This window comes from Penicillium arizonense (genome assembly GCF_001773325.1).
Source record: "Penicillium arizonense strain CBS 141311 chromosome Unknown PENARI_contig007, whole genome shotgun sequence".
In the NCBI taxonomy this organism is placed as follows: domain Eukaryota; kingdom Fungi; phylum Ascomycota; class Eurotiomycetes; order Eurotiales; family Aspergillaceae; genus Penicillium; species Penicillium arizonense.
The window spans coordinates 815,150-829,122 of NW_019173284.1; the positions used below are offsets into that span (position 1 = coordinate 815,150).

At 47.6% G+C, this 13,973-nt stretch overlaps 5 protein-coding genes across 5 annotated transcripts; 2 read left to right on the plus strand and 3 right to left on the minus strand.

Annotated features, from left to right (window-relative positions):
- Positions 1–628: 628 nt before the first annotated feature.
- Positions 629–1,813, minus strand: PENARI_c007G05487 (uncharacterized protein; the record flags this gene model as incomplete). The annotated part of the gene is made up of 1 exon (XM_022630944.1): positions 629–1,813. The coding sequence occupies one exon, from the start codon at positions 1,811–1,813 to the stop codon at positions 629–631; it is 1,185 nt and encodes a 394-aa protein (XP_022489421.1).
- Positions 1,814–3,545: 1,732 nt separating this feature from the next.
- Positions 3,546–6,206, plus strand: PENARI_c007G00947 (ankyrin repeat domain-containing protein; the record flags this gene model as incomplete). The annotated part of the gene is made up of 1 exon (XM_022630723.1): positions 3,546–6,206. The coding sequence occupies one exon, from the start codon at positions 3,546–3,548 to the stop codon at positions 6,204–6,206; it is 2,661 nt and encodes an 886-aa protein (XP_022489254.1).
- A 1,728-nt stretch (positions 6,207–7,934) lies between these two features.
- PENARI_c007G11721 (uncharacterized protein) lies at positions 7,935–8,641 on the minus strand (the record flags this gene model as incomplete). Its single annotated transcript, XM_022631228.1, has 2 exons — positions 7,935–8,457; positions 8,523–8,641. 2 exons carry the CDS (start codon positions 8,639–8,641, stop codon positions 7,935–7,937), a joined length of 642 nt encoding a protein of 213 aa, XP_022488933.1.
- Positions 8,642–9,980: 1,339 nt separating this feature from the next.
- PENARI_c007G05981 (uncharacterized protein) lies at positions 9,981–10,532 on the minus strand (the record flags this gene model as incomplete). Its single annotated transcript, XM_022630958.1, has 1 exon — positions 9,981–10,532. The coding sequence occupies one exon, from the start codon at positions 10,530–10,532 to the stop codon at positions 9,981–9,983; it is 552 nt and encodes a 183-aa protein (XP_022489337.1).
- A 2,028-nt stretch (positions 10,533–12,560) lies between these two features.
- PENARI_c007G06546 (uncharacterized protein) lies at positions 12,561–13,365 on the plus strand (the record flags this gene model as incomplete). Its single annotated transcript, XM_022630987.1, has 2 exons — positions 12,561–12,911; positions 13,207–13,365. 2 exons carry the CDS (start codon positions 12,561–12,563, stop codon positions 13,363–13,365), a joined length of 510 nt encoding a protein of 169 aa, XP_022489428.1.
- Between the last annotated feature and the right edge of the window lie 608 nt (positions 13,366–13,973).

The following is a 13,973-nucleotide window of genomic DNA, read 5'->3' on the forward strand; positions in this document are numbered from 1 at the left end:
CCCGCTCTATCCATGCAACCAATCCAATGCGACTGAGGCGCAACTGAAAACTAACCAAAACTAGTCTGACGTCCTGGACTCGTGAGCAGATTTGAGCCACTTTTTATCAGGAGATTCCCCGATCGACCATTAACTTATTTGGTCTAATTCTCTTCCTAAGTTCGGTTTCTTCCTTGAGCACATGAAGATAACTTAATGTTATCAGCCCCTGAAGAAAGTGAGTCCCGGCAGTAGCCTTGTACTCGGTAGTCCTTACCCCACCCTCTCTCGCAGAGTTCCTGGCGATGAACCGCGGTAATTTCCTAGCCGTTAGTCGTATCTACGAAAAAGACACCATAAGGAGGCTAGCAAAGCATGGATTGAACAACAGCATATGCGCCTGATATAAAGCGTTTCAGATGGCAGGTAGGTTCTAATAAGTTAGCGACCCTAAACCTACTGTTGGCTAACGCGGATATAAGCGTAGTAAAGGATCCAAGTTATTAACTGATTTACACAATTTGCTAAAGATTCCTGGCCGTTTCAGGGGGCATAAAGAAGACGACTTATATCATGCTATACGTAAGCCAGATATACATACAAAAGTTCAAGATCGATTCTCTCCCTCAATGGAAGCGGGCCAAATGGGTTAAGCTTTATGCGCCGAGAATTGTGGGCAGCCACATGCATCCGGTGATAGACTACCCATGCCCATCGTTAACGAGAATTTGTCCAACAGATCACCAATAGCGTATGTACTCAGATCTGGATCTTCTAGTTCCTTTAAACGAGGCGATTGAGTCGTATTGGGTTCGACAGACTGATTTTTTGCGACAAGACGCCACGGATCCTGCTCTGGTTTATCACCAGGGCTTCCAATCATAACACTTCTGGTTGTCCTCTCTAGATAGGACTGAAGCACCGTCATGAGCTGATCGAGCAGTGCAATAGCAAAGCTGATTCCATCGCGAGACCCCTGCACCAGGGTTGTTGCGTACATCGATGGAATCACTCCAACAAAGGATGCTGGCGGGTGGATTTCTCCCAGTATGCCGTGAAAATGCTCGAGGTTTCCTTTTGATTGAAGAATGCAGTTTATTAGACGCCTTATCATAGCCAGGTCAACATTTGTATGGGATGACACAATATTCTTGGTCGTCGCCAAGTATCCAGGGCATTTGGCGACTTCATTAAATGCATAATCCATTGTTTGGCCCAAGGGGCTTCCTCTGTCTTGCTCATCCTCTGCCCTAGCAATCTCTTCGCTCATCAATATCTGTGTCCACTCAGGATCCCCTAGGAAACAGGGCACTGCATTTATAAAGGCATCTGCGACGATGTAAGGTCGCCAGCAAAGCATGAGAGTCCGACCCATGCCTCTTGTATGTGCTGAAGGGCCACGAGCGCAGAATAGCTGACGGATGCCTTGAGAATGAATAATCCACGAACGGTCAGTGCTACCATCGAGGACCTCGTAGCCCCCGAGCAAAATCGCGGCCGCAAGAGTTTCATCCGATAGTACGGCTGGTGTCCGTAAAAGTCCGGCTAAATGTGTTATACCTCGACTATACATATGACGCGCGCACATTATAGCTTCCCTGTTGCCCTCTGCCGCTCCCATGCGTAGACAAATTAAGGCGCGGACGCCCCAGATCAGTGCTTGAGGAAACGACGACCACTTGCCACGTACGAAGTCCATCCAACTAACATCCACGCGGGAATTGAAGGAGGCGACGTAGCTTGGAAAATGATAATCCAGCCATCTTTCAAAGGATTCTTTTGTTTGGATGTTGATCGCCTCTACCGCCAAATTAGGAGCGAAATCTTCGTCCATTGAGTATTGGCCGTACTTTCGAGTAACGGATTCGGTTTGGTTCCGTATTGTAAGGCCACGATCATAGCCTGGGCATCTTGTGCGCCGATTGATACATTTCAGGCATTCTGGTCGAGTTTCATCGCACTTCAATCTCTTTTAGCTCTGATTGTCTCTTCCTGGAGGTGCTAATATGGTTTACAATGTGATGTATCAGCGCTTACCTTGACCCTGCGATTTATGCATCGTAAACATCCTGTACTGCGGGGAACGCCAACCATTTCTGTCGTCTTCGGGGTTGGTTGATTCTGCTCCTACATGAATGCTTGATCATTCAATACTTGGAGAGCTGGCACTCGTGGTGCATATGATAACGGAACAGCTGGTTCTCCCACTGGATGAAGGGCTGCCGTATTTCTTCCTAGGTTGATATTCATTCGAATAGCAGAGTATCAGACAGGTTCCGTTCACATTACACCGCTCGGCAGAAAAGTAAGGGGGTTTATTTTCGCCAAGACGCTATTTAGCGTCATTTAAGTCTGAATCGTTAACGCTCAACATTTTGCGGCTCCCAGCAAAATGTAACCAAGGCTTGGTTTGGCTAATAGAGTCACGGTAGACACTAGGGATGCACACGAGTAAGAGGCTTCTTATTCGCGAATGGTTCGTGAAAATCACGCGTAATCAGATTTCTCTCAAGATATATGTAATTCGTAACAATTTAATCACCGCGTAGATTCCCCGTTAAACCTTTTTCTTCTTGTCGAGAATTGCCACTCTGCCCTATTCCTAAGGTAAAGAGGACAGTTGGCAACTAAGACCATTCCTGTACTACTGTAGTTTTGTTTCCCACTGTCATTCTGTAGTGGGAGATAGACCACTTTTACAGATTGAATATACATTTACTCCTAAAAAGTGCATAGAGTGTATATGGAAGAAAGATATATTCTGCTCTAGCACACCTTCATAATACCAAGGTTTGGGCTTCCCTTCGCCTACAAGCGATCACATTCCAATATTCGAACCTAATTCTATTGGAACATGATTTTTAGTGGTTAAGTTAATCTATTGATATGTCTATTATTTCTCCTCGTATGTCATGCAAAGAAAGTGTGTTGTTGAACATTGAAGATGAAGGCAGCTGTAAAAAAATACACGTCGTATTCGTCTCATCAAATGGTTTACATGCCCTGAAACGAACGAAGTGAGAGGAAGATGTACCTTCGTGGGCAGAATACTCCTGTTGTAAGAAAACTTAATCTATGATGTTGCTGTTAGTCGACTTTCCGCGCAATCCGAGCGAAATTTGGCTTCTCCATACTATAGTATGTTTTTAAACCATTGGTAATGCGATTTTCCAAAATTTGAGACATTTTATGAAGAAATAGGTTTGTGGGGAATTACTTAAGAAGGCAGGTTTGGAAACCCGGCAATAGTCTAGGTTTGCAGTTATTCTAACCCAACACCTGAAGGCGGTGGGGTCCGACGGCCCAAGTAAGTTAATTGCAATATCAAAACCCCTGAGAGCTTGGCATAAACACATTGCACAGGTCCCCAGGATAAGCAGAATCACACAATCACAACTCTCTCATTGGATCCTCCACTCACTGGGAATACCGTATAGCCTTGGTCCGGCAATTGCTTTTGACAGTTGAAAAACATCAGTGGCGAAACCGTTAAACGCAATTTCTGGAAAGTAAGATTGCTCTACACAAAGTCTTGCTTTGCGCGTCATTCCAAATCCAAGTCAATCATGGGACATCAGAGCCCTAATCAAGTCTCTCTACCCATCGATATTCTGTTGCTCATTGCGGACTATTTGCGTCCAGGGCACTTGGTCCAGTTCCTACGAGCGATCCCTGGAATTGGGCAATATTTTGTACCGCGACACGTCAGCGACCGAGACACGGAAGGGAATACTCTCGTTCATCTACTTGCTGCTGGTGGCGATGTCACATTACTCAGTTTCATCAGCACGATTGCCGGCGTAGAACTTGATCTTCCAAATTTTTCCGGCGAAACGCCATTGTGCTTAGCAGCGAAGTTTGGGAATGAGCAAGTCGTCAAATTACTTCTTGCGAAAGCTGGTGCAGATGTGAATTCGAAGAATCATGAAGGCATGTCGCCTCTCGCATGGGCTGCGTGGAAGGGGCACAGTCGAGTAGCCACTGCTCTGATTCAATGCAATGTGGATGTGGTGACAAAAAATATTTATGGATTCTCTCCACTCGCTCTAGCAGCAGAAGAAGGGCGTGAAGTGATTGTTGGTCTTCTTCTTAAGCACGAGAAGATTGATCCAAATGTGCGGACCAATCAAGCAGCAACACAAACATCTTTCAGCGCAGGAGAAGGCCGGTCATTAGCCGCGACTGCTTTGATGCAGCCGCAGGCTGTTGGAGTGAAATTAGCAGACCTCAATGGCTTCACGCCTCTGATGTTGGCTGCATTAAGGGGTCATGACTGTATCGTGGAGTGTCTGCTTCGAAGACATGATATTGATATCAACTTGAAGGATGATAAAGGTCTCACCGCCATTGCTCACGCAGCCTCCGAAGGGCATGAATCTGTCGTGATGCAATTTTTCCGAAGAGCAGACCTGGATATCAACTCGAGGGATGACAAGCACTATACCCCTCTAGCGTGGGCCGCGTACAAGGGCCATCAAAGAGTCGTGGGGAGGCTACTTCAGCATCCTGATATTGAGGCAGATTTGGCAGACCATACGAATGCCACTGCGCTGTCTCTAGCCGCCAGCAAAGGACATGATGGAGTTATGGAATTGCTAGTCGCACTGGAGTGTGTTAATCCAAACTCAAAAGATGATAGTGGCTATTCTCCTTTGGCGATAGCAGTTTACAATCGCCACACAGCAGCAGTGAAAGTACTGTTCCAAAGAAACGATTTGGATGTCAATATCCAAGACAACGATGGTTTCACTCCTCTTATGTGGGCGGCACAAGAAGGATATCAAGATATAGTCAACCTCCTTCTTCAACGTCATGATATTCAGCTATCCCCAAAGTCAAATGAAGGTCTCACGGCTTTGGCTTTGGCGACGTCTGCAGGCCATGAAAGTGCAGTGAGGCTGTTGCTACAGCATGATAGCTCGCAACTGTATACTGAGGACAAAAGCGGCGTTTCGCCGCTAGCTAGGGCGGCATACAATGGAGAACTGGGTATGATAAAATTGCTGCTTGGGCAATTCTGTGTAAAGGCGGACTCACGCGACCATCAAGGTTTTACTCCGCTAACTAGAGCTGCACAGAGAGGTCATGAACAGATTGTGCAGCTCCTTCTTGAACGACACGACGTGAACCCAAATTCCAAAACGGATTTAGGCTTCACACCTCTGGCTGTGGCTGCAATGAAAGGGAGCGACAATGTTACAAGAATACTGCTTGATCAACCTGGAGTCGATATCAATTCAAATGATGAAATGAATTGTACTCCTCTGTCTGGAGCTGCCCAAAGTGGACACACAGCCGTTGTGGAGCAACTCCTTCAAAGAAAAGATATAGAGTTGGCATCTACCGATGTAAATGGGATGACAGCCCTTGCATTTGCAGCTTTCTATGGTCATCAAGCGACGGCACGTTGTTTGGTCCGGAAAGGCGCGATGCAAGTTCAACCCAAAGGGGAGAACATAATGGCACCACTATCTTGTGCGGTTTCTGGAAGACACAAAGCGATTGTGAAACTTCTTCTTGAGCAGCCCAATATAGATGTCAATACCCCCGACCGCCTGCAGTTAACGCCCCTTGGCCTGGCAGCGCGAGCAGGATCTCGCAAGATCGTCAAGCTTTTCCTCGAACGAGAGGATATCCAGGTGAACTCGACGGACAAGAATGGTATGACGCCACTGATGTGGGCAGCGTCTGGAGGACACGAAGCTGTAATCAGACAATTGTTATGGCGGGCAGAAGTGGATGCAGACCACGAAGCGAATGACGGAAGTACAGCCCTGCTACTAGCCGCTTCAAACGGGCATACAGAAGTCGTTAGACGACTCCTCACTCGAAAAGATGTCAATCCAAACCACCGATCCGCTTGGGGCGCAACACCGTTAGCACAGGCATCGCTGAAAGGGCATGTCCCGGTCATGAACATTCTTCTTGGACATAAGTCTGTTGCGGCAGACCTAGAAGACGAAGACGGCGCCACACCATTGTTACTGGCGGCTTGTAAAGGCCACACTGCAGCCGTACAATTACTACTATCCCAGGGCGATGTGAACGTGAACCATCGAGATGCTGATGGAATGACCGCACTAGCGTTGGCGACAGAAGAAGGCCATGGGGAGATAATAAGGATACTCCTTAGTCATCCAGATATTGAAATAGAAGCAAAAGACGATACAGGCAATAGTCCAGTCTCTCGCGGAGAACTTTGGACGGGGTTTGGCAAGTCTGATTGATGATACTGTATGTAGGTAATCCCGGATCCATTTTTAAAATGGAACACGCCAGAGGGACGCAGCGCGCAATGCGCGCGTCTTCCAGTAGCTTGTCACCATTTCAATGTCAGAGCATATCTTCAAATACAGAAAACCCATATCACTGTTACGGCTTGAAAACCACTCAGTTTATACAGGCCAGAGACCGAATAATTCAGATGAACATACCAAAAACTTTTCTCGATCCAGTAACTGCTGCCACGGAATTAACAAGAGCAACAAGGCTATGAAGCTGCTCAAACCTGTGTGATGATCCTCTGGCCGAGTGCCGAGTCTACCGTCGTATTCATACTCCAATTGCGGTCCTCGATGGCTCTTTCTAGGACATCAAGGTCTCCGAGAACTATCTAAACCCTTTAAACTGGCGCACAAGCAACTTATCTACGCTAACGTGTACGATCTAGAACCTTACATTGTTCCGTTACCCTTGCTGCGAAATGGAGTGGAGCGCTGGGAGCGGCGCTCGAGACGCGGGATATCTAGGTGATTAACTCTATCTATATTGTTAAACGTAACGCTTGCTCCATTCTGCGGGTAACACTGGTGTTTGAAGATAGGGTCCTGATCTACGTGCTTGTGACCCCATGAGCCTAGCAGAGCGTATTAAGGGGTCCTCAGTGCTCACCCCTTCCGCCTTGGATGTGACATCACTGGAAGGCACAGAAAAAAGTAGCAAATGTCATCTGTCTTCATGGATGATAGATGACCAAATGCTTCGCCAACGGGCGTTGGCTCTAGATCTCTATCTTCACCGGTCGGTAATTCATCCCATACTAGTCTGTTCCTACATGCGTCAATGATAAAACAGCACTACCCGACTTCCCTGAACATGCTCTAAAGTCTGTCTCTATATTCACGATTCCGAGATACAACTACACTGGATACAGCAAGCATGTGTAATGTGGTTCCTCGTGTCCTACCGCTCCCTCAGCCGACTGACGCTGTTGTATGGGTTGTGAACCTCACAAGAATGCCAAGTTTCGCTCCTTAACTCGAGGGTCGGCTCTCTCGACAGAAAGTGTCCTTTTTGCCTTAGTAACGGCAGGATGGGTTATTTCATCTAAAGTTCCCAAGCTGCACCGACTCGGCTTTTTACCATATCGAAGATTAAAATTTTCAGCGCAATAGTAGCAGCGCGCCTAATAATATATGGTTAAAGCCCTTCTTTGCCTATCCTCTCATACGGTGCGAGCTGTTGGGCCAACTAAAATACTGTCAACGTTATCAAGAGCATCAGCAATTTGATGTTTTACATTGAAAGGCCAACAATTAATGTTCGAGCCAAAAGTTGCCTGCTTGAACATTCTTATTATTTTGAAATTGACAGTGGCGTCATTGATCTTCTGTAGAAGCTATTCCTTCTTCCTGTTCAGAGCCTCACTATTGAGATTGCCAAAAGCGGGTCTCCCGAATACCTCAGAGTACGACAGATAACCGGGAGAACTTTGTAACTTCAACATATTAATTATTATATCTGCTTTCCATCGGGTTGTTTTGGGTATTACTGCCTCTCTTTTTCCGGTTGGTACTCTAGTTCCATATTCTTGAGTTCTAAGTCGCAAGCCTTTTGGTAAGCTATCTTGACTTGCTCAACCAGAGATTGGCATTCCCACACCCTGGCGGTGAATGAAAGTACAACAGGCGAAAATCAAAGAAAAAGGAGTCCTTCACTTCCCAAGTGACATTTTCCTACAGCATCACCGCAACCGCCAGGATGGCAGCAGCACCCATGAGGCCAGTGGCGATCATACCAGACGGAGCAGCAGCACCGGGTACACCGCTGCCAGAGTTCGAATTAGAGCTGGAACCGCCGCTGGATGTCACTCCAGTCGGCATAGGTCCAGTAGCAGTAGCATAGTGGCTGGAGACCCAATCCTTGACGCTGTTGGGCAGGTCCTGGTACCACGAGGGGTAGTGGCCGTTATGGATCTCGCTGAAGATGGACGAGCGGGCCGATGGGTTCTCAATCTGCGAGAGGAAGGACATGGGGACAGCGGTAACGAGGACCGACTGAATAGAGGGAGGGGGCAGGTCGGCGGATAGGCCAGACGGCATGGTGATGCTGGGACCCGCGGTCATCGAAGGGAAGTTGTTGGAGTCCAAGTTCGATACGGTGCTGGGCGAGTCCGTGGGACCAGGAAGATAGGCGCTGTAGTCTGTTGGGAGGTCGCTGTAGGCCGTAAGGTAGTCCATATAGTTGGTGTCGGTCTCCCTGGTATATTTTTAGATGGGATGCTTAAGGCATATGATGTATAGAGGAAATCAGAGAAAACCTACAGGCTGTTGAGCTGGCTCATCAGACTGTTGTAGTAGTCGTCGTAGGCGTCCTGTCTCTTTTCGACCTCAGCAGCAGCCAGAGCCGAGAGGAACAGAACAGCCAAAGTCTTGGAATGCATTTTGATGGATAAACAAAGGGAAGGAAGAAAAGACAGATGGCCAGTGGAGTATAAATGAAAGTGCGAAAACTGACAGCAGAACTTCTTCGAGAACAGGGGCTGCAGCGCCTTTAGAACAACCCGCCAAGAGAGTCAGAATTGAGCTTCAGTGGACCCTGATCCCTATCCACCAATCCGCCACCCTGTCAGCCTCTGGGATCATGGCTCTGCTCGTATCACTTTATCAAACTCAAGCCCAAGCCAGGCAATCACAACGAGCCATTAGTAAAGGAAAAAAGGAACCCGTCGGTCCTGGAGGGTCAAAGTCTAATCCAACTAAGAAGTGTCCCAATCTACTGGTTCCCAATCTACTGGGGAGTGTCGTGTTTCCAGAAAGGATAGACGAACGGATATGTTTTTGTTGGCTTCGCACCTGAAAAGGACTAGCGTGGCGGGTGTGGCTTCTGGGAGGCTCGTATTCCAGGAGTACATAGGGGTGGGGGGTGCTCTGGTAGGGTTCGGCGGCCTGTATAGCCCAGCGTGGTATGTTGTGGGTCCACTGCAAGTGGAATCGACTAAGCTCAGATAAAGTTTTAAGGGATCACATTACGGCTAATCAAGGCAACGTGGTATTGGGTCATGGTACAGGCACAAAATAAGCAATTCCGGAACTTGTTTAGAGGTGGTAACCGTGTGCTACTTTGGCCAGTCCGTTTTCCGGCTTGAATTAGGGTTGTGTTGTCTCCGGGCGTGGACCCTGGATCGACAGTCCTAAACAAGTGTGGGTCTTAGCGGGAAAAATACGAGGTTGCAGCTGGTTTGAAAGGTTTCAAGACTGAATACGAGGACTGCAGATTTTTCAGATGTTCCCGACAGGCCCAGATTCGATTTAGCCTCGAGGTTCCTGCAAGTTCGTCCCGGATAGAATCCATGCCCCAATATGTGTTCCTAAATTAACAACTGGCAGACAGGAGCTATCCTCGACGTTGGTTTTCTTTTCTGGGGCCATCAGCGGCACTCCAGTCTCTGTCACTGGGCCCTTGGCTCGACTTGGTCATCGAATTAGAAAATCTACCAACTGGAGTGCAATTCAACATCATTATAGACTAAATACATTTTTCAAGAGACTCAAAAGGAAGAAGGAGATAAAAGCGCCGGCGGAGGATCAATAGAAGAGTCTGTATGTTTCATCCCGGGGTAGCTCAAAAGAGTTGCCTGCATAGGCTTGACAAAATATAAGGTGGCACCACATCCATTATCTGCAATCCTGAGCAACGATATGCTTCATGGTTTTCGTGCTTCAATGGCAAGTACTGCTGGAAGCGTCGAAGTGTGTTATCAAGGCTGCTCCAATGGAAGTTCAGCTTTGTGCTCCGCACTGAGGGCAGAATCGGCTAAAGACAGCAGTCCCGCACTGGCCACAATACTTGGAAGCAGTTGCTGTGGCATTGGCTTCCTTAGGAGGTGTGCCAGCGAGGAACGGGCCCGCCATCTCAGGGGAGATAGGCTGCGGTGGGGCATTTGTGGGCTGAGACGCAGCGTAGGGCTGCTGGAAGGGCTGGGGTTGCTGAACAGGAGGAGAGTTGACGTATGTAACGGTGTGGTGACTGTAGCGCTTGCGCTTGACGCAGAAGATGATGAGTAGGATCCAGGCAGTGAGCTTGAGGACACCGCCAATCACGAACATGGCAACAGCGCCATAAAACTCGCCCATGTTTGTAGTGACACAGGAGTAGTCGCTATAGTAGGAGCTGTAGTAGGAGCTATAGGAGCAGTCATTATATGAGCTGGAGACCCATGCGCCCATGAGAGCACCACCGATGATGAAGCAAACGACGGCGCCAATGAAAACGCCGATGGGCCACCATTTGTTGAGCCGTGAGGGCCTCGGAGCTCCTGTGTCTTGTTGCATGGTTGATGGATATGGTTTCTCAGAACGAATGATTAAGTTGGTAGACGGAAAGAAGAGAATAAAGGAAGGACTAGAGTAATGTAACTAAACGGGGTCCAGGAGCTTTTAAGGCATCTGCGTCTGCGTAAGGGCCCATTCAGCCCCATCGCCGCTAGAATTCAGGCGCGGAATAACGTTCTGAGAATCTACCACCGTTAACGCCAAGTAGAGCATGGGGCTAGCCTGGTGTAGATCCCCCCTATTTTGGTGGTCCATCTCGTATCCAGGAAGACAACATGGCATGGTGCCGATCTCTTAAACCATCATTTTGCTCAGAAACTCTTCCCAGAACTCGTTAGAAAATTCCCAACGTATTTTCTATCAACCTACATGATCTGCAGAGTCACTTTATAAGAATTCCTAAATTTATGAAAGGACATATCCCCTAGGAATCTATGCTTCCCACGGAGCTAGGAAATGATCGCCAAGGATCGGCTTAATGCAGAGCCTCCATGGATTTATTGCTCAATCAGAAGAAGCTGCCGATCCATCATCGTATTCTGAAAAGTGGAGAAGTCCACACATTCGCCTCACAAAGACTCTGCCAAGTGGAGTGGATTCTCTTTCCGAATAGCACTCACGACAAACGGCCTTGAGGTCCCTGCGTCTTCCCGGGCCTAACCCACCTTCTTAACCTTGAATCATGAAGTCCGCAATCACGCGTTATCTAAATAGGGATGTGCGCGCCTTCCAGGTGCCCGGCAGCGTGGACAAGCCATTGGAACTGGAACCGACCTATCAGATCGAGCGTGATGGGGAGGTCCTGAGCCATACGACAGCCCTAGACCTCGGGCGGCAGCCTACACGACCTATAACAGCGTGATATGCATCAGCGAGGACGGGGAGGTAGATGGCAGTATATGGCCGTCGCGATATACACTGCAATAAACATGACCTCGTTATTGCTGTATCTAAGCTCTCCCTCTATTCTCATGATTGGAAGGTTTACTTGCTTATTTCCCTCCTAGTAGAACGTGAGTCACTTATTTCTTGGCCCTCGTATTTCGCAACGATCGATAGATTAGTCTGCCCCTTTCTTCCCGGCATATCTACTGTACCCTGGCCAGATTTTCTACAAACTAGCTAAATTACACTAGCTTACGCCACCGGTCCAATTTATAATTACTGTAATTATTACTGTCAGTAACAAGTGACCTCTCTTCACGCCATTATAGCAGTCATTTTATAGGGAAAAACTGGCAAAAACCTAGCAAAGCATGACCCTTTATTAGACGTGAAAACGGCGGGAAAACCCCCCGGAAAACCGGGGACGTCGAGGACTTATTGCAAGCGCATCTTTCCCGCTTCGTGGGTCGATATAATAAAGGACTCGATGCGATCGAAGTGATTTTTGAGGTTGCGAAAGGGCTGAGGCCCTATTTTCGGTGTAATTTCTACGTGTCAAATATAGTAACGTATTTCCCAAGCGAGCTGGCCACCCAACCAAAGAATGCTACCATTAGATTGCAAAAGTCAGCACCACAACGCCATATAATTAAAAATGACGCTATTCAGACCTCCCTAGACACCTATTTCTCTTATGCCAAGGCGTTTTACAAATACTGCATCGCTGTGGCCTCCTCTTATTGGCCGACCTGGGTCGGCAGGACTTCCTTGATGCTATCGAGAGTGCCACTGCTGGAACTAAAGAGCCCACTGGATATAGAGCAAAGACACGCGCTGGAATCCTATCAAAATGGTTCGGCCTGCTGATGCAAAATATTGAAGACCGTAAGTCATTCTTCGTGGAATTTGCATACTTTCCTATACTTACTCACCTGGGTAGTGGCATCTATACTGTCGCTTGAGAATGGAAACCAATCTCGAAGCCAAGGGCGCAATGAACTACGCTGCCTCTTTTATTTCTTGGTTCGCCGAGGAATATATGGCGATACCATCCCGTCATCCTACCAAAACAGGGCAGTTCTAAAATTCAAGGAGCCGGTTGGCATCTGTGGAATCATCACTCCCTGGAATCTCCCCGCGGCAATGATCACCCGTAAAGTGGCACCTGCTTTAGCGGCAGGATGTTCAGTTATTGTTAAACCACCAAGTGAGACTCCTTTTAGTCCTATAGCTTTGGGGTTCTTGGCTTTGGAAGCTGGTCTGCCACCGAATTGCGTGCATATTATCCCAACAAACGATAGCCAGGCATCGACGGAGCTTGCTACCAATCCGAAAGTGAAAAAGCTCAGCTTTATTGAGTCCACTGGGGTAGGAAATCTTTTGGCTAAAGCAGCCAGAAACACTATGAAAAGTGTCAGTATGGAAATATGCGGGAATGCTCCTTTTACCGTTTTTGAGGACGGTGATATTGATCAGGCTGTGGAAGCAGCGATGGTCTGCAAGTTCCGATCCAGCGGCCAAACTTGTGTTCTAATCAACCCACATCACCATACCTGGCAGCTGGAAACTCATCTATACATAGTGCTCAAATCGCCTTTTAGTTCACGAAAGTGTGAAGCATGAGTTTTTGCAAAAGCTGACAGGGAGAGTACGGCAGCTGGAACTTGGCCGAGGGCTGGATAAAGGAGTGAGACAGGGCCCGCTAGTGGATGAGTCCGCAGTTCGAAAGGTCAACCTACACATTCAAAATGATTTACGAAAAGGAGGAAATCTCTAAATTGGTGGTCAGGTGCCTATGGATCTGCCCGGATACTTCTACGAGCCAACAATTATCAGCGAGGCTACCATGGAGATGCAGGTAGCCCATGACAAAACTTTTGGGCCATTAGCTACAATCTTCCCTATCTGCACTGAGGCAGAATCTGTGCTACTTGCAAACGAAAGCTGAGTATGGATTGCCAGGCTACTCCTTTAGCAAATATATAAGCCGTATGACGCGTGTGGCTCGCAACCTGCAGTGTGGCATGGTATGGGTAAATATTGGGCTTAGAGCGCATCTGAGACACCATTTGGTGGTATAGGGGCAAGCGGCCTTGGAAGAGAAGGGAGCAAATATGGGTCGGCAAAATACCAAAACAACAAGTCTGTCACCATTGGAAATTTATCAGAGTAGTAGTGCTACAGCAGGCTACTGGCAAGACAATACTTCTTGACATCAGTCAATTCAGGTATCAAATTCGCAAGTTTGTCGTATTAGTTTTTCATGATCTCTTAGTTGGGTATGGCTAGGTTACGGCTGGAAGAATGAAATGACACTGCAGAACTTCATCTTCCTTAGACGATATTACCTCTTTACAAATTTACTTTTCTATTTAACTAAAATGACGATGCATCAAATTTGCAGCAGGTCATACAGGTCAATACAATAGGAACGACCCCCATTCGATGCTGATAGCATACAGTTGGACAAAATACCCCATATTCCCCAATACCACCTGGCGTTGGGGTAAAATCCACGCTCAACCAGAAATTGTGACAGATGTTGCTCGGAGACTG